The sequence below is a fragment of the Sinohyriopsis cumingii genome, chromosome 5 (genome assembly GCF_028554795.1).
Source record: "Sinohyriopsis cumingii isolate HCF-2022 chromosome 5, ASM2855479v2, whole genome shotgun sequence".
Lineage (NCBI taxonomy): Eukaryota > Metazoa > Mollusca > Bivalvia > Unionida > Unionidae > Sinohyriopsis > Sinohyriopsis cumingii.
In genome coordinates, this window is record NC_142965.1 from 32,523,704 (window position 1) to 32,551,650 (window position 27,947).

Here is a 27,947-nt window from a genome sequence, read left to right on the forward strand (position 1 = left end):
TTGACTCCCTAGCCTTCTGTATCACTTTTGGAATCAGATGTGTTGGATGATATATGTATGCGTTCAGGTTGGTCCAATCCAACGATTTGGCGTCGACTGCTCAAGGTGCTGGATCCAGGACGGGAGAGACAACGGATGGGAGTCTGACATTCCATTTTGTCGCAAACAGGTCACCAACTGTCGATCACATCGGGTATAGATCTGAGTGAGGACAGAGGGATGGAGAGACCATTCCTTTTGTACTAGTTGATTGCTCCGTGACAAAGAGTGGGCCTGTAGGTTGAGGCGTCCTAGGATACGGCGAACACGTGGTTTTGTTGATTACAGCACCACTTCAGAAAGTACCACACCATGACGCAAAGGTCTTCCTTATTGCTGGAGATTATTCACCCTTGTCGGATTCGGTTCCTCCTTGTCGTTTGAGATAAGTCACCACTGTAGAGTTGTGGGACAGAATGATAATCAAGGGGGCGTGGATGAATGGATTGAGGGCGCTTAGTCCGATGACTACACGTGGATTCGTTTGCCGTTGCGACCTAGAAAAAGTGTGGAACGAACGACAGAACCCGCTCGGTATTATATCCACTTCGTATGCGAAAAAGAACTTACTTTCGAATGCTTGAGCTTCGAGAGGGCAGCTTTCAGAGGTTCGTGTCCTTTGACTGATCCTTGGGTCCGTTTATTGCTTTCTCGTACTATTCCTATGTCGACGCTATGGTTGTGGGAAGAAGGGAAATGTGTCTCCTTGATGGATTATTCGCGGACATCATCCATCGGGAGGTTAAACAGAATGTTATAGGTTAAAGGCTGTGCTCTTAGCTTGGTCGTATAGTGGTCCTACATGCAAATGCAGGCAGAGGACACTGAGCTGCGTTCCGTCAAAGACTGGTAGCTGCGCTTCTGGCATTGGCTAATTGTGTTGAGCGGCTCCGATCAGTACTCAGGCCATTCTTCAGACTGATTCACATATATGTCCTGTGGTATTCGGAGTGGGAGAAGATAATCGTTGTTCAGTCGGATGGAAGGTAATGAGAGAGAACGATGGTTCATCAACGAAGTCACAGTAACGATGTTGCTCTATAACTACCAAGTGTCAACAAAGGCCATCCCATCCATATGTATGGAGTGTGACTGTGTCATCCCCAAAGCGAAATCACTGTCAACTGCTGAGGTTCCGAAGAAAAGACTGGTTAGGGCAAAGGAACAACCGCTGACGAACTGATGAAGAGGGCGGATCAAAACGTCTGAAACTCGCCCAGACTGCCGTAGTGATTGAAGTCGGACTCATCCGTTCCGTCGAAAGATCAAGATATATTGAAGAGCTGGTCTAGGTTGTTGATGAAGTGGTAGCATGAGGACAACGTCCTCAACGGAGTCTCAGAAGTCCTTATCTTTCCATGTCATCGAGTAGTGTTGAAGAGATGACAGTACTGGAGAAGAAGCAACATCATCTTGGTTGTGTAAGGTGAGGTTAAGGTCCCCTGGAACACTTGAGACCGACCTGGAAAAGAGTGACGAGGTCTGTCGCTCACTAATCGTGTAGAACACCCTGAATTAGAAACAGTGACTTCGAAACAGACACCGGGTAAAGAGTCTTTTCTTCGTGGCAGCGCGAAGAGAAATTTCAAAGCGACATCTGTTTATACGTGAAGAACTATTCGTGGTATCAAGGTCGAATTTGGGTTGGACTGATCCCTGTACACGCCTGCAAAAGTCGGGTTCGACTTACTGGAAGCCGGGCTGTTATTGAGCCCGTAATAATGTTTGGCCCTTCAGGATATCTAGTATATTGCCTAGGCCGGTCTCAACGGAAATAGTTCATCCGTGTGAAGGATATCGTTAGGATCATCACTTGGGACAGGTTATGGGTATACGTGATCCATGTAACATTTCGGTATGTATGTTGAACCAGAGGGCACTATGCTGTTTGTTATCTCTTTCCCTCGCTGTTCCGCAAGAGGATCCAAGTCGAACTCCGAGAAGGCAAGGTAGAGGGAGTTCCGAAATGCTGAGCCCTGTGGTGGTGGTGTCGGTGCAGGAGCTGTTACAGATCGTGACAATGTCCGGCGCTTTGTGGCTGAAGGGCAAGTTGAATTATCTCCCTTGTCCCAATAAAGTTTAACACAGAAAACGTAAGCATGCATGGTGACGTCTTCTGCCTGGGCTGTGTGTTGTTTGCGCCTTGCCCATAGTTCTAATCTGTAAGACAAATTAGAGCAAAACGTATAAAACTATAGCCCTGCACGTTTCTTTAGAACAAAGCATCCGTGCAGAGCTAAATCATTAAAAGGGTGACCAGAAAATGATTTCAGACAGTCTAATAAAGCAAAGATGCATACAGGTAAAATATAAGGACAATACCACCTGTTTATAAACATGTGAGCCTGCACATGTGATGTTTGAGTACGATATGGGCGTAAAACTGTACCAAATGATGGTTACCTGGAAAAAGGTACTAGCAGATGATTTCAATTACAATGTAACCTGTAGGGAAGGTCTAGGACGGCCTGTTCAGGTACAATCATTGAAGCATGGGGTTCCAATGCAAAAGATACCGTGGTAAATGAAACTCAGCTATATATACCATAAAGACGGGATTTTAAATATATATATATATATATATATATATATATATATATATATATATATATATATATATATATATATATATATATATATATATATATATATATATATATATATATATAAGGAGTTTCTTAAGAGCATAAAGACTTGCATATGTATAAATAATGTGTCCCGAATATACCTAGTGAAGTCGCATAAGCTACACGTTCGAGTGACTAAGTGCTTGATAAATATGAATTAAAGTTTATGCAAATAAACCATGTATAGAGCGCTGACCTGTGCTTGTCCAATCAGTGCGGAAGAAATACAGAAATGTACACGAGTGTCTACATTACACACATAAAACCTTCGAGTAAAATGGCACTGAAGCACCGTTATGGAGGCGTACACAGTAGGTGCGACTCAATCCATTTTGAGGCTTGTACAAGTAAATGCATTAATGTTGGCGTCCGGACGCTACGAATGTCTTAGATTGAAACTTGCCAATATGTACACATATATAGGAGTTTAATAAGCACTAGAGTAAGTGAGTGAGTTGGATTTTTAACGTAACTTTAAAAATTTTTTAGTCATATAGCTACGATGTCTGCAGTGTGGCAGTTTGTAGTGATGTCTAGCAATGGGGCATCATGCCACAGACATGTAAAATGATGTCCCGCTCAGTCACATTATCCTGACACCAGGCCGACCAGTACTAACTCTATCCTCTAAATGCTGAGCGCCAAGCGAGTCAGCTGTTAGCACCATTTTTTTAAGTCTTAGGTATGACTCGGCTGTTGTTCGAACCCGCGACCTCCCGCATCTGAGGAGGAAGCTCTAACCACTAAGCCACCGGAGCGGTCTATAAGCACTAGAGATTTGCACGTATAAAGTAAGTATAGCCCGAACTGAGTGTGAAGTAGCTTAGGCTTCAAGTAGAAGTCTCTAAATGTGTTATCAACTTGTAAAGGAAAAACTTTGTCGACAAAGAAACAGAAAATGTTGAAAATATAGATGGAATATACTTTCCTTAGAAATGAAAAACTCCTCCAGCTTGTAGTGGTAAATCTTCCACGTAATTTCTGGCTTTTACGAAGTATCTCGTGACGAGAGCGTGCTTCTTGGCACGAGCGGAAGTAGTAACTAACGTATTCTCATACTTTGCCGCAAAGTCTTATGCATAAGGGGAGATCACTCTGCTGTTATATATATTTTATTTAATTGTTAATTATATTTTTTATTTCGTTACATTCTGTTGTAATGTAACATTGTATGCTAGACTTGACCTTGTCCAAAACTGAGTTCCTTTCTGCTTGACCTGATTGATTGTTGTTTTTTATTGATTGTAAACAACTAATACATAGCTAAGTTATTCTCTATGTATATGGGCCTAATATCAGGATCTATATTAATAGAAGAAGTAAATATGATGTTTTTTGGTCATGGCTTTGGACCTTACTAAATGAATTTTACAGGTTATGGTTTTGATTTGGTAAACATCAGGATCATGCTAGAAGATTATTTTCCATTAGGTAATTTGTTTTTTTTATATAGAAAATGCTAATTGTGACATCAGGTCAAGTAGAGAACTATATAATCTTGTGATTGTTGAGATTGGTCATTCGTGCTTTAACATCTAGCACTTTCAAGTTGCATTATGTTGTGACCAGTTGGACTGAATTTTATTTTCTTCAAGTTATTGAATTCAAGTGGTTATTTCCTCTGGAAATACAAAAGGGCTTTGATACAATTCTTCGATAGAGACAGCCACTGGAATATATAATATATTCAAACCTAGAATTATATTTCTGTGATTCAACAAAGACTGTTGACACATCAAAACTTTAATAGCTACCACCAGAGGCGGCGTTAGGAGTACGCGGGGCCTAGGGCCGACCATGACCGCGCGGGGCCAGAGTATCTGTATCTCGACTGGTATGCTACTGCAAACACTGATTATGTCTAGACTTGATCAACTTTCGCGATTTGGCGCACGAATTTAGTTTTTTCATTATTCATAAAAAATGCCTGCTTGTGGACAACAGGTTTTTTAATCGAAATAATAACATGACGACAATGCCTTTGGCCTAATAAACTGATTATTATTGTCATTTTTCAAATGACATGAAGACAGGAATTAAGAACAATAATTTGCTTAATTACAAGTGTACTCTGAACGTCAACGTCTTGGTCGTAATTCGTTTCCAATTTTCCGGAGAATATAGCTTGACAAACTCATAAGGACGACCTTAGGCCTGAAGAGCGGGGCCCCCTCAAGAGCTGGGCCTGGGGCGGTCGCCCAAACTTGCCGTTCATGGCTACCATAGACACATCATCGACATCAGTTCTGGGATTTTTTTCTGGACTTTTACTGAATTTTTATTCTGGACTTTAAATTACTAGAACTTGTTCTGTAATTATTGGATTATTTTGGGATTTAATTCGCAATACCGTATTTTTTTTCTTTTTCTTTTTCTTCTTCTCATTTTCACTTTGTATTCTAGGGAAATAAATATTTTTGTAAACTTTTACAAAGCTTGTCGTCTGTCACTCTTTTCTGTTCCTTATTTTAAGAGCATAGACTCGTAACACTGCCCGAAATCCACATAGGTCGGGAGACAACTTTTAGCTCCCTTTAGCTAAAAGTAGTATCTGGGAAGGTTGGATTTGCGAATTAGTAGTAGTTCTCCTCAGGTATTATAATTGGGTAACGCATTTGAAGAAGAACCCACTTTCATAAACGTAGGTTTTCTTTCACCATCTCTGCTCTCTTGTTTGTGAGAGATGTTCATGTTATACAGAAGTCAGGATTAATTTCATAAAGCAGATATTTGTCACCGAATGAAGTGTCCACTGTCTTGCGGTTAACCTAACATGAAAACTTACTTAAGTAACAACAAGAGCAACAACAACAACAAAACAATAATAATAATAATAATAATAATAATAATAATAATAATAATAATAATAATAAAATAATAATAATGATGATAATAATAATAGTAATAATAATAATAATAATAATAATAATAATAATAACTTCAGCAAACACACCTGACTGTCGGTGGTACAACAAAAAGTTTGCAAGTCCTTTGAGATGCTCTATTATCTTCCCCTTCAATGTCTCAGGTGGTACTCTGAAAGAAATATGGATTAAACTGTTATGTATATTTAATTTGCATTGTTTGTTAGTTAAAATTAGTATTTAGTTGTTCTGGTTGAAACATTAGTTTCTTAATACGTGTGTAAACGTTTCATAATACTCTATTGAGTATGGGTGGAAACGGAGAGTTGCAGTTTTTTCTTTGTTTGTTTCTGAAAATAAATAGCACCAATACTGAAAAGCGACATATACAGTGGAGTTATAGAGAAATAGATACCTCTAGTATGAACTAGAATTAAAGACACATATACGTCTAGCATGAAATAGAATTATAGACACATATACGTTTAGTATGAAATAGAATTATATATATATATATATATATATATATATATATATATATATATATATATATATATATATATATATATATATATATATATATATATATATATATATATATATATATATATATACACACGTCTAGTATTAAATATAATTATAGACATACGTACGTCTAGTATTAAATAGAATTACAGGCACATATGCGTCGAATATTAAATAGAAATATAGACACATATACGTCTAGTATGAAATAAAATTAAGACACGTGTACGTCTAGCATGAAATAGAATTATAGACACACATACGTCAATTATGAAATAGAATTATAGACACCTATACGTCTATTATTAAATAGAAATACAGACACAAATACGTGGAGTAAGAAAAGGATTATACACACAGATGTGTTTAATATGAAATAGAATTATAAATACAGATACATCTGTTATAAGAAAGAATTATAGACATCTATACGTCTAGTATTGAATACAAATATAAACATAGATACAGCTGTATAAAGTGCATCCTTTCCGAAGCTCAAGAGTTTTCATGAAGGCAAACCACAGATCTACAAAAAAACTTTGAATATAATATCTGCCATTTCAATTCCAAGCTATGCACTCAGACAAAACAAAGGTCATTGATTAAATATATACGTGTTCTGCAATGTCTTAATTGCATTGTTTCAGATACATCATTAGCGCGGATCAAGCTTACATCACATATTAAGGTACGTTTAAATTGATTATCTGCCCATGGCTTTAGGTATATAGAGATAATTATATTCAAAATATTGATAAATTACGGTTCAGGTCGTGGAGGTCTAAGTATTTTGACGACATGCTTTCCTTCCCAAGAGTCATGGATCGATTTGTCTAGCTCAAATAGTGTCATTCTCTGTATTGAAGAGAAGAACTTTTTCTTTTCACGGAGGGATTGGACCAAACGGACTGGCAAACCGATGCTCAAGTATAGCTGACACAGCAGTAAAGGTAGAATTCTGACGAATTCAAGGACTACACTGATCTGAAGAAGAAACAGTCATTAAAATTTTTTAATAAATTATGGTACTTTAAGGTATTATTGAATAGAACAGCATTCTTAAAAAATGATGCTCTGATCATAGATATTTTGGCAAAATATTTTGTACTTTTCCATTAATTCAAATCCAATCATAAGAATTGGATTCAGCTTCTTCCCTTGAATCCCAGTCAAACAAAAATGTAGAAATCTCCTGTCGCCGCTTTATTTATTCTTTCTTTACCAGCACAATCTTTATGCTGCAAAAGAACACTTTCTGTTGATAAAATATGTTTTATTCAAACTTAAATATTGCAACATTAAAATCTTATATATTATAAAACAAAGAGCAGAGGTTTCACACAAGTTTAGTGGCGTGCTCTATTTTCTTTGTTAATTAAATTAAATTGATTTAAAAGGAAAAAATAATTTAATGGTGCCTTCTGGACACAACTCTATCGATTTCTTTCTTTCATTTTTTTTTCTTTCTTCTTGATACGTCAAATTTTTAATCAAACGAAACTGGTCAAAAAACTTTTTTGTTTTCTTTTTTCAGATAAAATGAGTCAAAAAGTTAACATCTTAATATTAAATATCTATTTCCTCAGAAATAATTATCCACTTGAAAATCTTTGAGCGGAAATTGGACATTTTCGAAACGAACAAAAAAGCATTTATTTAAAAAAGGCGCTGGTCCTTACTTTTGTATTGAATATGACGAGTCTTACTTAAAAATCGTTGTGCGGTAATATTATGTTCAAACTGATCTATGTTCAAAAGAAAAATTTTTAGCACCTCCAATTTATATTATTAATGACTGCACAACTCCCGATCGATGCTGTAGAACTGAGGTCACAATGACCTAGTTTTTATGGCAGGTTTAGTATTCCTCGTGATGTATCTTTATTCTAAGTTACATGACCCAGCCAGCAATGGTGCGAGAAAAAATTAGCAAATGCAAACCATAACCGTCAGAAACTGGGCTTAGAGTAATATCACTGAATCATTAAAAAGAGATACCGATTTCACTGACGGATGTAGTATTTATAATGACGCAGTGTCTTACAAAAACGCTCCAATCCATTGACAATGTCTGAAAAACGAGCTAAAGACAAAGATTACCTAAACTCACGTGAAATATAGGTCACTGTATTTTAATTAACACTGAAAGGTGTAATATTTGACATAAAGATCATGAAAGATGAAACATTATCTGTGTGCTTTCCTTCGACTTACAGGTTCTTCCTTTAAAGTGCACTCCAGGGATTGGAATATCCTCACGGTGGTGAAAAGCCAGGCGTAGAGAGTCCCCACTATGTACCCAAATGCACAATCCACCGAGAGGGCCGCAAACAAGGGTAGGTAATCCAGACCGTATATGAACATGGAGAGTAGGGCATAAAACACTGTCAAATGACAACCAAAAAATTATATACGATCAGGTGACATTTTTGTTTAGTTTTGTTTTGGTCTTTTAAAACAAAGACCAGATAGGGCGAGGTGTACACTATTGGGTCAGTATTCATTTTCTCTAAAGGAATGAATTTACACTGATCTTACAATAGGGTATAGCATTGGTTGCAAGGTACTGAATACTGTTAAGATTTGTATTTTCTGCTCAAGATCTCCAGTAGTTCGGGCCACTTTTAGATTAAATGATATAACGATAACTTACAGAATGTTGGTAAACAATATAATGAAAGTGACATTTACTTAACTAGTATCAGGTTGGTTTTTTTATACATGCCAAAAAATAGTAACATAACTTTTTGTATACGTACAAGAAATAATAGTAACATAACGTTTTGTGTACATACAAGAAAGCCCCACAACATAACTATTTGCATGACATCTTCAGTTCTGCATTCACAATCAAAGCATTATTATGGATGAGATTTGCAACTTGACATTATCAAACTACACCACATACAAACCTATTTAATACTTTGCTCATTACTGCAAGAATGTCAAGCCATTCTTGTTCTTGTCTGTCCGTTTTAGCAAATAAATATGAGTCCCTCAGATGTAAACTCCGATAAACAAATGTGTCTCTAAGATGTCTGCTAAATAAATCTGTGCCAAAAATGTAAACTCTGGTAGATAAATGTGTCCATAATTTGTGAACTATGGTAAATATATATTTCTCCATACGATGTGAACTCTGGAAAACAAATATGCCCATGAAATGTGAACTGATGTAGATAAACGTGTGCCAACAATTGTAAACACTGGTGAAGAAAATGAAGTACAAAAGACAGTAGGAATGTTTTTTATTGACTGTATGAAAAATTCCTTTAAACTTGTTGGTGAATGAACTAAATGTGCATCGCTTTTTCGCTATATAGACTGTTTTCATTGTTACCTGATATGTGTTGAGAAGCTGCAGGGGTAATTGTTTCGGAGAAAAACTTCTATGATTCGATTATTCATAATATTTTAAGAAGGAAATGCTAACCGGAAAGAGAAAAACCTGTTTACCTACTGGGTTTTCTTTTTACAAAAAATTCTAGCAACACTTATTATTTTCTCAGTTATCTGCGGGAAAGCATTCGTCTATACATGTACCTATATAAAATTTGAAAGTTAGAAAATGTTTTCTTTTACATTGCAATTTAGCATGAATATTTCACGGTTAGTTTATACATTCAGTGACTCTATAAACAAGACTTAATTTACATTCACACGTAATATGCCAGTATAACTAAATTTCAAACATTTCATTCAACTTAACACACCTCAAATCTCGCTGGTTGAAACTTTTTTTTTATCTAATGGAGTAATTTATTTTATGACAGATATACACGCAAGTAACTCTCTCTCTTTCTCTCACTCTCTGATAGATAGACAGACAGACAGACAGATAGAGAGATAGATAGATAGAGACAGACAGACAGACAGACAGATAGATAGATAGATAGATAGATAGATAGATAGATAGATAGATAGATAGATAAAAAGATAGATAGATAGATGGATAGATAGAGAGATAGATAGATAGATAGATAGATAGATAGATAGATAGATAGATAGATAGATTGATAGATAGATAGATAGATAGATTAATGCATGTTAAAATTAACCTTTCAGGTATAGCGGCCCGGGTAGGTCCACTGCATACTTTCTCTCAAATATGATATCAGATGTTAAGAAGGCAATGCATCCCCAGGCAGCGGCATACGAAAATCTGTTTGACTTCCCAAAAATGTCCATAGGGCTGAAAAATAAAAATATATTTTAAAAAAAAAAAAAAACATTAAAATGCTTAGCTCGCTACTTTCTATCTTACTTCCTTCCACTGTATCCATTTTTGTGTTTTCTTTTGATATAATCAAGATCGTCTTGTCAATAAATCCATATTAGTACATGTACAATAAATCCATATTGGTACATGTACCTGTATATGGAGAGTTAGGCGGATATCCACTTTATGTAAATATATAATATGTTTGTATATGGAGAGTTGGGCGGATATACACTTTATGAAACTATATATGTGCGCATCATTAAGTACTAGTTTGAACTGCTAAACACGAACGACATGTATTTTTCGAAATATATATCAACTAATGCTTACCTATTGCGAAAGAAAGAATTATCAACAGTTTATCTGATGTGATAAGTCTAGTATTACCTTAATTCATCCAGATATCTTCCTTTTTCCTTTTTATGCATAATGATGTAAAATATGTTGTAATAAACTTTGAAAATGAGCTATTTGTATTTACGTCTCTGTTTACAACTTTCTTAGATTTTAGTGATTATTTGATCATTATGGTGAGTCGGTGTTGGGAAGTTATTCTCAGCCCGAGATAATGTCTATATTTAGGAGCAGACATTATCAAACTAATGCACAGTATTCACGAAACTTTATGACAGCATGAATTAGTTCGTAAAATGGACCCTGTCTAAATTCTTAACAAAGGGAATTCTCTTTATATGTTAGGTATACGTTTTAAGTAATTTGAGATATGATTTATTCTTTGTGTTTGGGTGAAGTACTAATATTCGGCTTGCAAACATTTACTAACGAATCATACAAATGTGAAACAAGAGAAAACTATATAAGTATGAAATTAGAGTTTAGTGAATGAAGGAAATTGCTGTACTATTTACGCGTTTAAGAACATTTTCAGCTGGCAACGAGTCTCGAAGACTTTTGAAATAGGGGAGAACATGAAGTATCAAGTCACGCTCACCCAGGTGTTTGATTCGTCATGTATGAGACCTTTGTGTAGACCAATAGCTTAGAAACGGCTTCCTATCTTAGAATAATTGCTAATAACATCCACAGAAAGGCTTTACGAAAATTAAAAGTTTCGTCGCACCCATAAAGTATCATGACTGATAGTCATGTAGGAAACGGAGGGCGTGCAAGGAAACCAGAACGCTGTTTAAATAATGAGGTCGAAGATGAATACCATTTTGTTTTAATCTGTTCTCTATATTTCTCTCACTAAGAAATTAGTATACTAATCCTTATTATTGGCAGAAACCAAGCATGTATAAACAATAAACATTACTTACAAATAAAAATTTAATGAATGCAAAATACCATGGTACATATGTGTATAATCCATTGCAACCTCTCTCTCTCTATCTCTCTCTCTCTCTCTCTCACGAACAACTGATTACATCAGTGCCGACGTTGTATTGACCGGAATTACTGGTTACCCGTCACAGATGCAGCGAACCTACTTGCATCCGAGAAATTAAGTGATTATGGTTTAATTTTTCATCAAATGGTGAACCAAGGATTTTTACATTTTAAATATGTAGTGAATAACATGAATTCTATCGAATGACTGCGTATTCAGCCAGGATCTTTATAACACGCAAGACCTAGATGTACATCTTGCTTAGAAATATAGATCGAATTAGGTATTTTTAAAGACCACTAGGTCCGTGTAAGAAAGAAATTTTAGACAAATACTATGATGAAAAAGGACAGATTTTCAACGGGAAAAGATATTGAAACAATGAGAAATGCACATAAACCAAAGAATTCCAAAAACACCATTTGTTTATTCTCCTGAACAGATGGACAGCAATGAAAAAATTCCTTCACAAGGAATAATATACACTGGCTGTAATAGCTGTTCCTGAAATTTTCATTTAAATCTTAAACATATCGTATATTTTAAATCGCCTGTTCAGCGTCAGCTAATTTGGATTTATGAACATTTCTGGCAATGATAAATTATTTAAAAGAAAACTTGCGATCCATCTCCTCGAAAATCTTACGGAGTCTGGATATATTTTCATGATGGCAATGGCTTTGCTAACAACTTGTCTTCAGTTCAATATCCGCATTCTTATTGCCAGTCATTCAAATTAAAAGTGGCGTGATTTTAAACAAGATGGACGACATTATAGCAAGGTAGAAAGATGTTTTTTTCCTTCTTGTTTCTTTCCAACATTTATTTAAAAAAAAAATAAACTGGCTCGAACCGACACCTCGCTCCGCATTATTTTCATAACTTAAATTCACGAAAACATTCAGAGTATTGTTTTCCAAATGAGACAAAATTAGACGAGGTAATAATACATACAAGATTAAGCCTGGTCTCCCACCCAGCAATCCTAAGCCTGTGTATTTTCGCCTCATTGTGAAAGCAAGCAACAGTGTGAGGATTGTCTGAAACGAGATTTATTTCAAATGATTAATTCATCGGCTCTTCTTTTCTTCTTCGTTTATCCATTTCTTAATTTGTAGAAGGAAGATCGAAGAAGTGCAGAAGAGATGAAGTAAGAAGCACGGGGAGTCAAATAAAAATGAGTACAGAATATTGCAGGAAGACGAAGAGGAAGTGTGCAAGAACGAACGGGAAAAAAGGAACAATGGAAAACGAATGAGTGAATAAAAAAGAAACGGAAAAAGTAAGACAGAAAATTAGATACTTCTAAACTGTGTTTAATTTTTAATCTAAATAATAATCAGACGCAAAATATAGTGTTTTACAAAAGGATTATTGTATAGTTCGTGAACATTTGGGTAAAATGTAATATTTGCAACATTGTTTCACACAGAAACATGTTGTCGTAATTTTGACTTTTATCAGCCTTCCTTGGAAACATTCTGATTCATTGTAAATTTTCATATGACCTGACGACGTAGCTGACATGAGTAGGTGCAGCAACCTAGTTTTAAAATAAAGAGCGATAATTCCCATAATCATGTCCTAGATGTAGTTTTATAGACTAATGCGTGGACAGGGAGCAGCTTTGCAGTTTCTGTTTTTAGACATTTGTTGTAGCTTTTTAGATTTAAGTTACTTTTTCATATGAAATGTCGTTTACATTTCCCAAAAAATGTATATGTGTATATTTTTTTTCGCTTACGTTTGTATTCACTTACAAAGACCTCATGCATTTTCTGTCTTAACATTCGGTAAACACAGCAAATTAATATTTCAAATTTTGTCTAAAAGTATATAGTAACCTATGCGATATATTTCAAAAAGAAAGATCACAATGCTGTGATGTTATTTAATTATCAGTATGTTAAAACACCGAGCATGTTCGTCTAGATATTTGAATACTATGTCTACTTACCGAAGGTATGAGCAAATATAAATGAAACAAATCATGCCTGATTGAACTTGTACTGAAAAGAAAGATATATATATATATATATATATATATATATATATATATATATATATATATATATATATATATATATATATACGACCGTTGACAGATAGATGTATGTTTGATGGGGGAAAAAGTTATTGTTTCTGTTTCCTACTACATTGTGGAATACGTTTTTAGTCATTATCGTCGTATTCATAGTCCTAAACATCATCATCGAATCAGTTAATCATTCAGACGTTTAAATAGGATCTATTTAATATGAACCTTCTTGAAACCAGGACAACATTGTCATGAATAACGGGATTTAACTAGTTTACCTGCTGAAAACATGATTTAGTCCATGGAATATTAAATTTGCAAAAACTACCGTTTATAAGAATTGTGACTATTATAAATTATTATTTCAACAGGGAATATATCCTTTATAGCAATAGTATACTAATTTGAGAGAGTACATTATTTAAATGTTGCGAACAATATTGTATCCATTAATTTATTACAGTAGTATTTGAACTCATTTGCTAAAAACAATTCAGTAAATGTGCATCTCCATTAAATGGAAAAGAATATATATATATATATATATATATATATATATATATATATATATATATATATATATATATATATATATATATATATATATATATATATATTCAGTCTGTTCATTTTGACCAAATTCTTACCATACGATGTTGTTTTGGGTTGTATTTTCTTGTGGTTTTGATTCGAAAGCTGCAAACAAATATCCAAGTAGGTTGTCTAATGTGACATCTTTCAAAACATCTGTGACGTTACTACTGACGCTCCTCTCCATCAAACTGGTCACATTAGAATCACCCAAAGGTTTAACAGTCGTTGTATTCATCTTGAAGGGTGAAAAAGAAGCTCCCTAATTTGTAAAGTAGATGAAAAAATAAAATATTTACAACTAACTCACTGTTCCATTAAATTTGTCAGAGGACGGGGTATATGAGAAAGATTTTCCATTCCAAGGACCTCATATATGATACAATTAACGATTATTACATTTGGTTATTATTATCAATAGTAATAGTTCATGTTCAAACTTTGGTCATAACATCACGTATTTCGGTCATATGACGTAAACTGAGCACAACAGAAACAACGCGCTCTAATGAGGTCTAGCTGTTAGTAGTGCTTAGATTAAATTATTGTAATTACAAACTGGTCAAAAGAAATTAACGGAATTGCCACTAGGACAAATAAGAGAATTTCCACCATGTACCCATAATCAAGACCGTACACAGAGCAAAAAATCACTGTTAAAAATGAAAAATAATAATAATAATAATAATAATAATAATAATAATACAAATAATACAAATAATAATAATAATAATAATAATATTAATAATAATAACAAAAATAATAATAATATAAAACAAATAATAATAATAATAAAGCAACACTAATAATAATAAAACAAATAATAATAATAATAATAATAATAATAATAATAATAATAATAAATAAACAAATAAATAAATAAATCACTTGAATTGACTGGCGCTCTTTTGAACTAAAAGAAATTCCCAGAATTCAAGATAAGACCATTTCTACCTTTTAACTGCTGAATGAAGAACCCATCTTTGATATTTCGCTATAACAAGATTTTTAAATTAGCTGCTGTTGCATATATACTGGACGTCAGATTGGCACAGTCTACTTTTAGGACAAAATAGACCTCGTCAGTCGTCTTCTTTTAAAACACCATGTCATAATGATCATCCATTCGGGGGAATAGTGACAGCCATGGCAAACATTTTGGATTACGATTAGTACCATTTTCATCTAGGACCAGCTAGGTATCATAATAAGTCTATCGTCAGACACACATACTAATAAAGAATTCCATTTGATAACAATATTTTCAAGATACCTTTCATGGTAACCATATTGCAGGTTAGTACTCTTCATTCAGAACCGAGTAGACAGCATAAAAACTCCTCTGATCAAAACCACATGTCGAAATGACTTCTCCGTTAAGAGGAGTAGCGTAAACAAGCTATCCGAGATGACCACATATTAGACGTCAAACCAGCACCATTGCTGGTGCCAGCCATATTGGATTTCATGTCATTTCGGACTAACTAGCCCATCATTAAACGTCTTTTCGTGACAACCCATGTTGATATGACAATCCATTCAGGAGGAGTAGCGATAACAATGTTTTCAAGGTCGCCATTGTGGCGGTCAAATAGGATGTCCAAGCAGCACCATCTTCACCTAGGCCCAACCAGACCATGGAGTGAATGTGTGTGTGTCAAGTTTCCTGACAATACTCCAGGTAGTTTAGGAGCAGCAGCAATCACAGACTTGTTCTAGCGGACAGACGGACGTCGGACGACTGACGGATGACAGTCAACAAACCGTCCCATAAGCTCTACTGGTCTAGGACCAGTAGAAAGAAGAAGAAGAGAGCAAGTTGTAAATAATCGGTTTTGTATTCATATTTTGCAAAGTATTTACGGAGGGGAATTACTGCCTTAATTCTCTGCACCTATTTTATACTAGCATAACTCAGACATTTGCTTACAACGAGCGAATAATAGATATGTTTCATCTAGTGGGTGAAAAACTCCGTATTCTTACGACAGGTCTGCACCTACGAAATGAAATTAATCCGTTATTCACTCTGAGCAAGTAAATTTTCTTTTTATTTTATGCTCTGAATAACTTTTTATTCACATGTCCTACAAAACCACGTGCGCAGATTGCCATTTCAGTATATTACCTGTGACGTGAGAAATATAGCATGTTACAGATACTGTCTTAACACCACATTCCTCCACAAACCTTGCATGTAATGGATAAGCTAAGAGATAATTGTCATTAAAACACCATATATCCGTTAGTTACACAGAGTAAGCAATGTGATGCTCAAACGTATTGATAGCAGATTTCTCACTGTGTCCCTCAATATTGTCAATGGTTTACCGTTTGTATTTCTGCGTTCTTTGCGTATTTGGAAAAAAAAGCAGAAGTAACATAATTCTCTTTTCCTTATTCAATGGAATAAGCATATGAAAAGAAAGAAGAAAGAAACACAAACTGAAGAAAAAAGTATATTTATGCTATTGGATTTAGTATTTCGTTCGTTTGCATGAGAGGCGTAAGCGTCTAAAAAATTTAGCTCAGATTTCCCGATTGTAATGTTGTCGTAACGGCAGTGAAAATATTTATGGTATTTCATTCCAGTGAATTTTTACAATTGTTTCATTGGAAACATCCAGCAATTAAAAACCTAGCATAAACAAAAATTGTTGAACATTCCATTCTGCATTATTCCACTTTGAATTTTTATGTGTAGAATGTACTGTGTAGATAGCATCTTTACATCTCTAAGTATTTCATTTTTAACTTGATATGCGTGATATTGGAATGTTGCTGTTTCATACCTTCAAATTCTATGTGCATTTTGTTAATATTGCACAATTCAACATTCTACATTGGATCATTTCATTTCTAAGTCTCCTTGTTGTATTCTGACATATTGTTGTATTTGATTCCATTTTAATCACCAAAACGGTAAATAAAATATACACAATATGGTTGTTGTTGTTGTGGGGTTTAACGCCATTTTTCAGCACACAGTATACATGGCGAACAGTATTAATGGTGGAGGAAGAACCCGGGAAAACCCTGGAAAGAAACACCGACCCACGAAAAGCTACTGGCAAGCTTTCTCACATACCCACAATGGCTGAATCCGAGACTCGAACCCACGCAGACAGAGGTGAAATGGCAGCGATCCGTAACGGAGAGCGCTTTAGACCACTCGGCCACTCAAGGCCCCGACAAAATATGGTAGAAGTTATGATGTAGTACAAATGAAACTTACAAGACAGATGTTAGCATTATTGGAAGTTAGAATATTGTAATCAATGCCACCTGTTGTCATACTGGGACATTTCTGTACAGAGGCGTTATGAACATCTACTGAGCTGTCTGATCAATCACTGAAGAGGAATAAATGTTCAGGGTTCAGTATATTACAGATGCTAAGGAAAGAAGAGAGTGCCACGGATCCTCTATTCAACCCAAGCGCATTGGTTTACTTGGTATTGTTGTGTATATTTGATTTACTTGTATCTGATTTAATATATATATTTATTTAAATTTAATTGTTTGTCAGTTTTAATTATTTATATTTTACTACATGCTATTGTAATGTAAATTTATTCTCTAGAGATGATACTTTTTTCAGAAAATAGTTTGACCTTGATTTTGTTATATAAACACCTGGTGTTAATCTAAATCCTGACCTTGTTTCAAAATTTTTATCAACCACGTAAATAAGTTCTATTTTATTTTATAATAGTTGGTTGTTGTCGAGGTCATGATGGGAATTCGTGCTTAAGATGTAAACAAATGTTTTATTTTTTATTTCTTAGAATAAAATGATTGGTTTTCGTCAGGGTCACACTGGGTAGACGTGATCTTTAACAAGTAGTAATTTCTATAAACTTCCAGAACATGATCACGTGACCCCCTTGTTTACGTTTAGAAGACATATAACCTATGTTTAGAGAATTATTCTCAGTAGAAGCTGGGCTGTTAAACTGGAAGTTGTATGTTGTGCTGATTGGAGTTATTTCAAATTACTTGGATTCAAAAGGATTAATTCTGTTATTTTTCTGGAAAATACATGTGTTGGTGTGAGATTTTAAATCAAAGACAGTTCTTATAAGAAATTTATTTTGATTTTTAAAACCAGAGTGATAATTCTTGTTTCTACAAGGAACTGTAAACTTCAACATTACAGATTGCAGCATACGTCATCGTCTTCCATCTTGGATTTTTCGTTGGGATTCGAATTTGAAATCAGTAGAACATTTTGTTACTAGGACTACTTAAATTTTATTCGTGGATTATTCTTGGATTATTTTTGGATTTGATTGTATAAAATCTTAAGTTCTTTTCTTTATAAAAATGTTACAGAAAGTTTCCAGGGAAATTAATTATTGTATTTTTCAAAGCTTGTTGTTTTCACTCTTTCTTGTGTTACTGTTTATTCAAGCCTAAACACGTGACATAAGAGTATCTACATCGATCGAATTTTTTATTTTTCTAATGATTTCAGTCCAATTATATTGCCAAAACGGCATACACATCCTATTTATTTATTTATTTATTTATTTATTTATTTATTTATTTATTACTCTTAACAGACTGATCGGAGATCGGGTATTGTTCGTTGGAATCTCACCAAAATCGAACAATCATTATATATAGATAATTCCGAAAATATACATGTTTAGCATGATCTAGAAAATGCTTCAGTGTCATAGGATTTCATGATTTCGTCCTTCGGTCTATCCGTGCATTGCCTCTAAATACAGAACATTTTAAATTACTGCTTGGACATGCACCAAACGTATTTCACAGACTGCAGGTATTGGTAATATACGTAACAGAGATAGAGGCTTTTTCGCTTTAGCAACATTGATTTAGCAAAGCTCTCTCCCCATCTATTACACACACACACACACACACACACACACATATATATATATATATATATATATATATATATATATATATATATATATATATATATATATATATATATATATATATATATATATATATATATATATAGTTTCTGAGATTCAGAACGTTTTGGTTTTTAAAAAAAAGAGATTAATTTTTAAATGCGTAGGGATTAGCGAATTAGCGATAGCAATGTAATGTAGTTGCCTAAGGTGCCTACTCTGACACCCAGACTTCTTCAAATTAATTAATTGTAAATTTTAGTTTTTTTAATCTAATTTTATTTGTTTTTTTTTTTTTAGCCATTTCATGTAAACCACAATTATAACAAACAAATTGTGGTTTTGATTAGATGCTATTTTTCAACAATTTGTTATGCCTATCTGTAACGTGGCAACCGCTTTTGACCCTCCCCCTTTGCGATCAATTAGTTCAAAATATTGGGGTTTCTTCTTTCTTTTTTAATGAAGTACTCCCTTGATGTGAACTAATTAGGACCGAAACGATCTGGCACATAGGATTTCGTTGACAAGTCAAGAATGATTCTTACATTAATTGTTAAAACAAATGTCTTGCGAAATATAAAACGTTTATAAATTCTGTATAAGTATCGCATTACTCAGGAAGAAGCATATTTTTATTTTATTTTTTATTTTATTTTTTATTTTATTTTTATTTTATTTTTTTATTTTATTTGTATAGCTGCGGATAAAGAATGACAAATATGTGAACAATGATATGTGTTCATTGTTTCTGGTACGCCGATTACACATTCTTATGTCGTAAATACTTTCCAAATTCTTTAAAATTTAATAAACCACGAAAACGATAGTCTCTCGTGAAGTTATTTACGTAATCAGTCCATCAAGAATTCGAGGAAGTGTTTGATTTGAAATGGACGATTTAGAGAATCCATGAGTACATGAAGTTAAATGGCTGTTTTGATAGGCTAACACAAGCTTATAGAAGTAATATCGTAAGTTCCTGAACAAACAATTTGTCGAATGCCTAATATTGTCATATTATTCATCAAATGTTACGTTGTTGGCGAAACACGGCAGGTCGGATATGTGGTTTAGTCCTCCCTGATCAGAACGCACATTACACATGGCGCCCTCTGTTGTCATAACGGGACATCAGTCTACTGCATCTCGCGTCATACTAACAGCCCACTTGGGTTACGTTGTAAGTTTCAGTATGCGAGGGTTTTTCTAGTGTGATATTTAACAGTATGATACAATAATATTAATAAATGCACATAACTACTTAAATGGAAAATGAAGACACTAAAGTGTAGTATTGTAATAACATACTTAACGATTTCAAACCTAAACATTGGCAGATGTGAAGATGCAACCTAGAATTTACATCTCATACACACAAAGAAACTTCAAAATTAAATTCGAAATTAAATAACGCAAAGTAAAATATTCAGCCATACTGAAAATACATGCATATAATTAAAATACATGCACATAATTATGGCAGTAATCACCTTCCATAATTACTGAATGCCCTAATTAATTTATATATATATATATATATATATATATATATATATATATATATATATATATATATATATATATACATATATTCTGCTCATAATTTCTTGTAGGCATATATTTTAGTTCAAAACATTAGTAGTTCACAGCACATATTAAATCATACGATTTATAGCTCGGACGAAGTATAATGGTATACTTGTACTACGAACAAAATATACACTATGATATGCCGTAGCATAATTCGCCAGCATACTGTGTATGGGTCCCGACTTCCAGGCAAGTATGGACAATAATTACCAATTTGTTTATTGAAACAGTTTCCCCTTATATGCATTTTCCCATTATGTTGTACTCGCATGCAGAAAATGTCAGATCCTTTTGTTGTTGTCATTTGTGTGATTTTGATTTTTAACATAGCTTTAACAATTTTTCAGTGATATCGCTACGATGTCTGCATTGTGGCAGTTTATAGTAATGCCTAGCACTGGGGCATCATGTCGTAGACATGTAGCATGGTGTCCCACCCAGTCACATTATCCTGACACCAGGTCGATCAGTCCTAACACTAACCTCTTAATGCCGAGCGCCAAGCGAGGCAGCTGTGAGCATCAGTTTTATAAGTCTTAGATATGACTCGGCCGGGGATCGAACCCAAGACCTCCCGCATCCGAGGCGGACGCTCTAACCACTAGGACACCGGAGCGGTGCTTAGTTGTACTTTAATTTCTAAATGTGAAACTTAGAGCATGGCTTTTATACTCCGGCTCTCGATTTATTCTGAATTAAGGGACTTAAATGGATAAGTTCATCAAAGAAATATTAATACTAATGTTAATGCCTCTACCTCCGTGAACGAAGTAATAATTAGATCCTGTATCTATAAATCGGGCAGCCGGGGGTGAAGATCTAGGTTTGTCCCCTTCCCCCCCCCCCACTTTCGTTAATTTCGTAACAATGCATACATGCTGTTACGAGCTAAAGTCTCTATAGTGTATTCTACTTAAAAACAAATGCAAGATCTTACCAAAACCGACTGCTAGTGCCCTCTACACAAGCAAAACGCTAAGAGAGCCACTTTTTTGTGAGTACGACACAAGACAGAAAATGTTCCATTTTGTAAGATGAAATACAAACTTTTTGGTAACTTGGACTGGAATTTTGTTAATCCATTAACTACTATAGTACGACTTCGTAGCCTCACGATACTAAAGAAATGGCTGCGGCAGTTGATACAAATAAAAATTGATGCTAAATGTCTTTTCGTTTGAAATAATAGACGCACTTATGTGTGGATATTTAAAATGGCCCGAAGCACTAAGGCGTGGACATATAAAATAGTCTAAGTTAGGCCGTAAGTTCCACTGAAAAGGCACGTTAGCAGGGATCGTCGAGGGACACAAAGTAAAATTTTACTAAAGATCGGTAGTTTTTTTTTAGGATTATCAACATATTTAACCCCTTTCTTCAAAAGCTTCCAACAACCGATATCCCTTTGTATAGTTATTAATACGTAACACGTACCTGACATATAATAATCCAGTTCCCTTGTCAATTTTAGTTGTCCCTTGTCAGTTTTAGTTGAAATCGGTTCCACCTCCAAATCACATTACTCCTTAATTCATCAACAAGCAAAGGATTTTCAGTTAAAAAAAAAATGCTCTGAAATGGTGATGGTTCTAATCAAACATCAGATGTTCTCATCCGCCTTATAATCATGCTAACCAATATTATGCCGTCTAAACCAGTTGGATGGTACGGAATGATTTCTTTTAATTGTAGTGGGGCCCGCTTCTATCTCACCCATCTTACAAATGACTTCATGCCATCAAACCCAAACACAGATGAACCGCATTTATCAGACTGGATTGCCATGTAGGTTAAACTACAATATAAAAATATTCATTACAACAGGCTACACTGTAATAATGAGAGTTAACTTCCCCAAAGCAGTCTCTCAATGTGATGAATACGTCACCTTTCATGTGAGCAAAGTAGTCGGTAAATGATCCATTTCAAGTTTTCACGAATATCTCGTGCTTTTTATAGAGTGCATTCATAACGATATACACGGTTCACGCTTTTCTGTTGTCACCAAAAAATAGTGGTAACTGTACTATAGCGTAAAAACGCTCCAAAAGAAACCATCACTTTCACAGCTCTTACTGTGGTCTATGTACAGTCATTTCCAAATTGTTTACATGGTAACTCTAATTCTTTCCCCTTAAGATCATTCTGTAGACACAATACAAACATATTCCTCGCATAACATCGTCTTTTGCATCAATTCCGTATATATGTAGGTACACAACATTCTGCTAGAATGTTGATGCCAAGGAGTGGGGTAGACCGGAAAACCGTCCTTGTATGTGTATGGTGCTAACGCGGTCAGCGATAGAGCGACTGTAATCGATCAAAAGGTTAACTTGTTTACTACCAATGAGTATACAATCCACATCGAGGGGGTGGGGGTCCGGTAACACAACTGCCTATAACACCATACATTCTACCAAATGATGGACTCCTACTTCAAAGCCTGTATAAAGACCAATTATGAAAAGCAGCTGACAACTATAAAATGTGTAACTAGTAGTCCCAGGTCAAATATTTGAATCACACTGTAGTATCTCACCACATATTAGAATTCACAAACTGGACTCAACGTATTCAGTTTGGCCCGTGATGTCGATACTGTGGTCAATCCAATAAAACTAAATTTTGGTGAAGCACAATGAACTGTAATGGACATCCTGTAACTTTTTGACACGGGGCGACCTCACCCATTGACCTCATACGTTACAGTTATACACCCGTCTAGGATTTATTCCTGCATGACCCAAGGTCAGGAGGTCAATACCGTGGCTACCCACTGAAGACGTCCAGGAGTAATCCGTGACAAATAGTGTTGTATTCGTTGCAAAAAGGAAATATTAGAGGATTTAAGCTTCCAATATCTTCCAGTTTTGAAGAAGAAGGAGTTTTGAAATCAATGGAATGCTGCTGTAAGCCATGTCCACTGTCAAGATAAAGAATGTCATTTTCGCTGGTAGATCAAGCAGCCGTTTCCTTTAAAAATGTCAGAATAAAAAATTATTTGTGGTACTTTTAATGCAACAACGAACAATCAGTCTAAGAACAGCCAATTTGGTTTTATAATGCTAAACAGTAACATGTTGATCTTCTTTTGGCAATGTAGTTAATAATTCACACACACACACACACACACACACACACACATTGAAAAAACACCATCTCGATCATTAACGTTATAGAGAGAAGTGAGACATTAATGTCTAGAATTGATGAGCATGTATCCTTTTGTAATGAGTATTTGATGAAATTAATTGTCATTACCATAGTAGTTTACTTAATGATAACAACAACAACAACAACAACAACAACAACAACAACAATAATAATAATAATAATAATAATAATAATAATAATAATAATGTCACGTTTGCTCAGTCCCAGTTAGTAAGTCGTGTATGAACTAAGGTATTATTAGAAGCCATGGTTTGATGTCGAAACATTGCCGCAGGCTAGAGTTAATCTCTTACGCAAGGTTACCGTGGCCAGAGCGAAGACCTGACATCCTGGATCATCACAGGCATTAGATCAAGCGACTTCCCACCTATGTGTTATAGCTTAGGCCTAAGATCAGAGGAACTCGCGAGGAAACGGGGTGGTGGTGTTCTAATCCATCCCCAAGTAAACAGACAGCGAGAAGGACATTCTCCGCTCAATTTGATTGGGTCGGGTCAAAACGACAATCGATCCGACTTAAAACTTCTAACTAGCAAGCGAAAATTTAGTCTTACCTAGGAAGATTGCTGAGCAATATAAGGTAACTCCGAGGAAGCCACTCGTAATATGGCGGTAAAACATAGAGAGAAGATTCTAAGGAAAGACAAAGCTTCGTAAAGGAGGCGTTTTGGGGGACAGAACTCCCGGTTCAGTTAAGTCTCGAGTCTCTAAGAGGGGGGACGAAAGCGAGACTAGCAGAGCAGTTGGAATCGACAAAGTCTAGCCGGTGGAGAGAAGATGGATAGCAGGTTGAGGAGGAGGAAGAGTAGACTGGATGAGAAAGTGGAGGAGGAGGAAAAGGAGTGTAGTGGAGACGATGAGGAGAAGGAATTTGGAGGAAATCAGGAGGAAGAGGAGAAGGAACTGGAGGAATAGGAGAGAAGAATACACAGATGAGTAGAATACAGTGAAAGCTATCTCACACTACTACTCAATTGTTGCAATAGGCTATCACAGGGTCGAGCGGAATGAGAGTATTTGGGAAATTTTAATCATTTGACTACTGAATTGTCATTAAATTGTTTTTCATTGAATTTCAACTTCTTTTGTATATTCAATCATTTAACCGTCGGCATTGCTGACTGCGGGCTCTGTGCTTTACATCTATCTTTCACTAACTTAACTTTCAACCAAAATCGAGCCTGGGTGGGACTTCTGTAATAATTTAAATAGAATATTGAGAGCACCCCACCCCAACCATAACACCTACCACAGTGGCGGCATAACATCCCGACACACCACAAATAATAATAATAATAAATAATAATAGGAAAATTTGAGAAATACAGAGTTAAATGTAAATGAAATATAATAATACCAGTGCCGTAATTAGTTACTGTACAGACAATACATTCACAGATAATAATAATAATAATAATAATAATAATAATAATAATAATAATAATAATAATGATAATAATAATAATAATAATAATAATAATAATAATAATTATTATTATTATTATTATTATTATTATTATTATTATTATTATTATTATTATTATTATTATTGTTATTATTATTATTATTATTATTATTATTATTCACAGATCATAACATATTATAAATCATTTGAGTAAGTGGACAAATGAGCACATGCTTATATGACAATATAATGAAAATCAAATTATGAAAATCGATTTGGTAGTCGTTCACCCTTTTCAGTGCGAGTGGTGGTTACCTTGACAGCCGGATTTTAATTACATATTGGTGAATGACGTTGTGTGTTGTATGATTTGTTTGCCGAGCTGCCTGTCTTAGTCTAATTTTCCTACTACAGAAATATTAATACGGGTGTTATTGAGAACAATATATAATATGATTGTCGTTTGAAACTATATAGCCATACAAAATATACCAAATTTCTTTTAACGTTCCTCAGCATTTTGACGTTGTCCTGTGCTTCCATTACAGCTTATTTATGTCAGGTACATCTATATCTGTAAGGAGCCTGCACGGGTGATAAATGTCTTTGGTGCGTATCCACGAAAAAAATAATACCTCTCTATTGCTATAAAGAAAAATACAGTTTGGAACTTTAAGGACAGCCAGTGAGAATACACGTAGAACTTCGATTATCCGTCAGGGGGCGGGACCAAGACCATGACGGATAGGATAATAGACGGATAATCGAGTGTGTACATTAAAAGTATCAGACAATAGACTGGGTCATCAAAACATTAAAATATGTACATGTAACTGTTTTTAATATTTTGATGTGCAATGCCCTGACAGTTAACAGAGACTGACAGTTAATCGGGTGTCGGATAATCGAAGTTCTACTGTACACCTAGGCTGTGTGTGTTCACAGTACACCCACTTCATCCTATATTATAGGCACAATGCACAGATATAATAATGGCAGACATGTGTCCATTTAGATAACGAAGGAATACTGATCGACAGTGCATTTCAGCGGTTTTCCATTCAATTATGATAAGCACCTATACTGCCCGAAAAAGTGATGATTTAGCATCCTTAAAGACGTCACTAAAATACACTACATTCAGTTAGTGAACTTATTTTAGCATTAGAAAATACAATCCATTAAAAATCACTTTTGAGGCTTGCAAAACAAATGGCTTTGACTAGCGTGTGACTTAAAACAAACTTTTAAATATGAATTAATTTATATTTATATTCTCGACTGTGAAGACCGTGTATATTCGAGGCTAACTTATTCAGAAAAACGTGAAATAACTATTACAGAACTGGGACCATCAAACAATATTTTGTCGTTAAAACATCTAACTACGTTTTCCTGTCAATACCGTACATTCTTTATAATCTGTTATAGTTTTATCTTTACACTAACAGAGCATTGATGCGCACATGCATAATATACCTCCAATACACTGTTGCAAGACAGATAGATAGGTAGGTAATTAGGTAGGTAGATATATAAATAGACAGATAGACTCGTTCGTTAGAATCAAAACCTTTAATATGTTAATACATGTATTTCAGTTCGTATCACAAACAGCTTTACAAGCTCTATTCTGAAATTGAAAATGTATAGGTAATTTCCAACGCTATTTTGTAAAGTGAGGAGAGGGGCGGATTGGGGGGGGGGAGGTGATGGTGTAATAACAAAATAAAGGTTCGGCTTAAAAATATGATTCGTGATAGTTCTTGTTTTTTTTTAATTTATTTATTTATTTTCCCCCGCAATTAATTTTCTTTCTTTCATTCTTTTTTCTTTCTTTCTTTCTTTCTTTCTTTCTTTCTTTCTTTCTTTCTTTCTTTCTTTCCGTTTGTTATTTTGTTGGAAATTGATACAAATCCCGAAATGGCATCTCCTAGAAAATGGGCTTGCCTTTATGTCAAACAGTGCCTGTTACTGAACCTTATTTGTCTTTTAATAATAATAATAATAAAGAGGACTTTGTAAAGAGCCTAATCTTTAGAAGCTCTAAGCGCTTTACAGCATTAGACAACACCTATAACATGAAGAAAAAAACCCAACATATAATGATATGATTACAAAAAACAAACACCATGAAATTAGAAAACATAAAACATGCTGAAAATATTTAAGGTAGGAAACATTATTAGGTCTTTAAGTTTGTTCTTGCAGTCGAAATAGGTGAGTTTTAAGAGCACTCTTGAATGGAATTTGTCTTTGTGTCTAAGTTCAGTTGGCAATTCGTTCCACGTTGCTGGGCCCTGGTATGCAAAAGAACGTTGTCCATGTGACTTTGTTTTCATTAGTGGGAATAATGTGTACATGATTGTCAGAAGAGGAGTGTAGGTATCTTGCTGGTGTGTACACATGGGTGAGGTCAGATAGGTATGTTAGGCTGGAGTCCGTTAGTGAAATGCAGCACAGAGAACAAATTTTGTGTTTGATTCTGGATCGAATGGATAGCCAGTGTAGGGTACAGAGCAGCGGGGAGGTGTGCTCTGATCATGGTACTCTAAGGATGATCCGAGCAGCTGTGTTTTGAACTTTTTGAAGTTTCTGGAGTAGATATTGAGATGAACCAGACAGA

General features: G+C 34.8%; 1 protein-coding gene across 2 annotated transcripts in view; it reads right to left on the bottom strand.

Annotated features, from left to right (window-relative positions):
• LOC149798897 (receptor for retinol uptake stra6-like) overlaps positions 1-27,947 on the bottom strand; it is a 96,355-nt gene that overhangs the window by 44,736 nt on the left and 23,672 nt on the right. For both annotated transcript variants that reach the window (XM_089956994.1, XM_089956993.1), the window contains exons 2-8: positions 14,314-14,519; positions 13,586-13,637; positions 12,583-12,668; positions 10,114-10,247; positions 8,270-8,439; positions 6,819-7,039; positions 5,620-5,702 (exon numbers count right to left, since the gene is read on the bottom strand). In XM_089956994.1, the coding sequence (XP_089813120.1) occupies positions 5,620-5,702; positions 6,819-7,039; positions 8,270-8,439; positions 10,114-10,247; positions 12,583-12,668; positions 13,586-13,637; positions 14,314-14,495 (928 nt within the window). In that variant the 5' untranslated portion in view covers positions 14,496-14,519. The remainder of the gene's footprint in view (positions 1-5,619; positions 5,703-6,818; positions 7,040-8,269; positions 8,440-10,113; positions 10,248-12,582; positions 12,669-13,585; positions 13,638-14,313; positions 14,520-27,947) is intronic.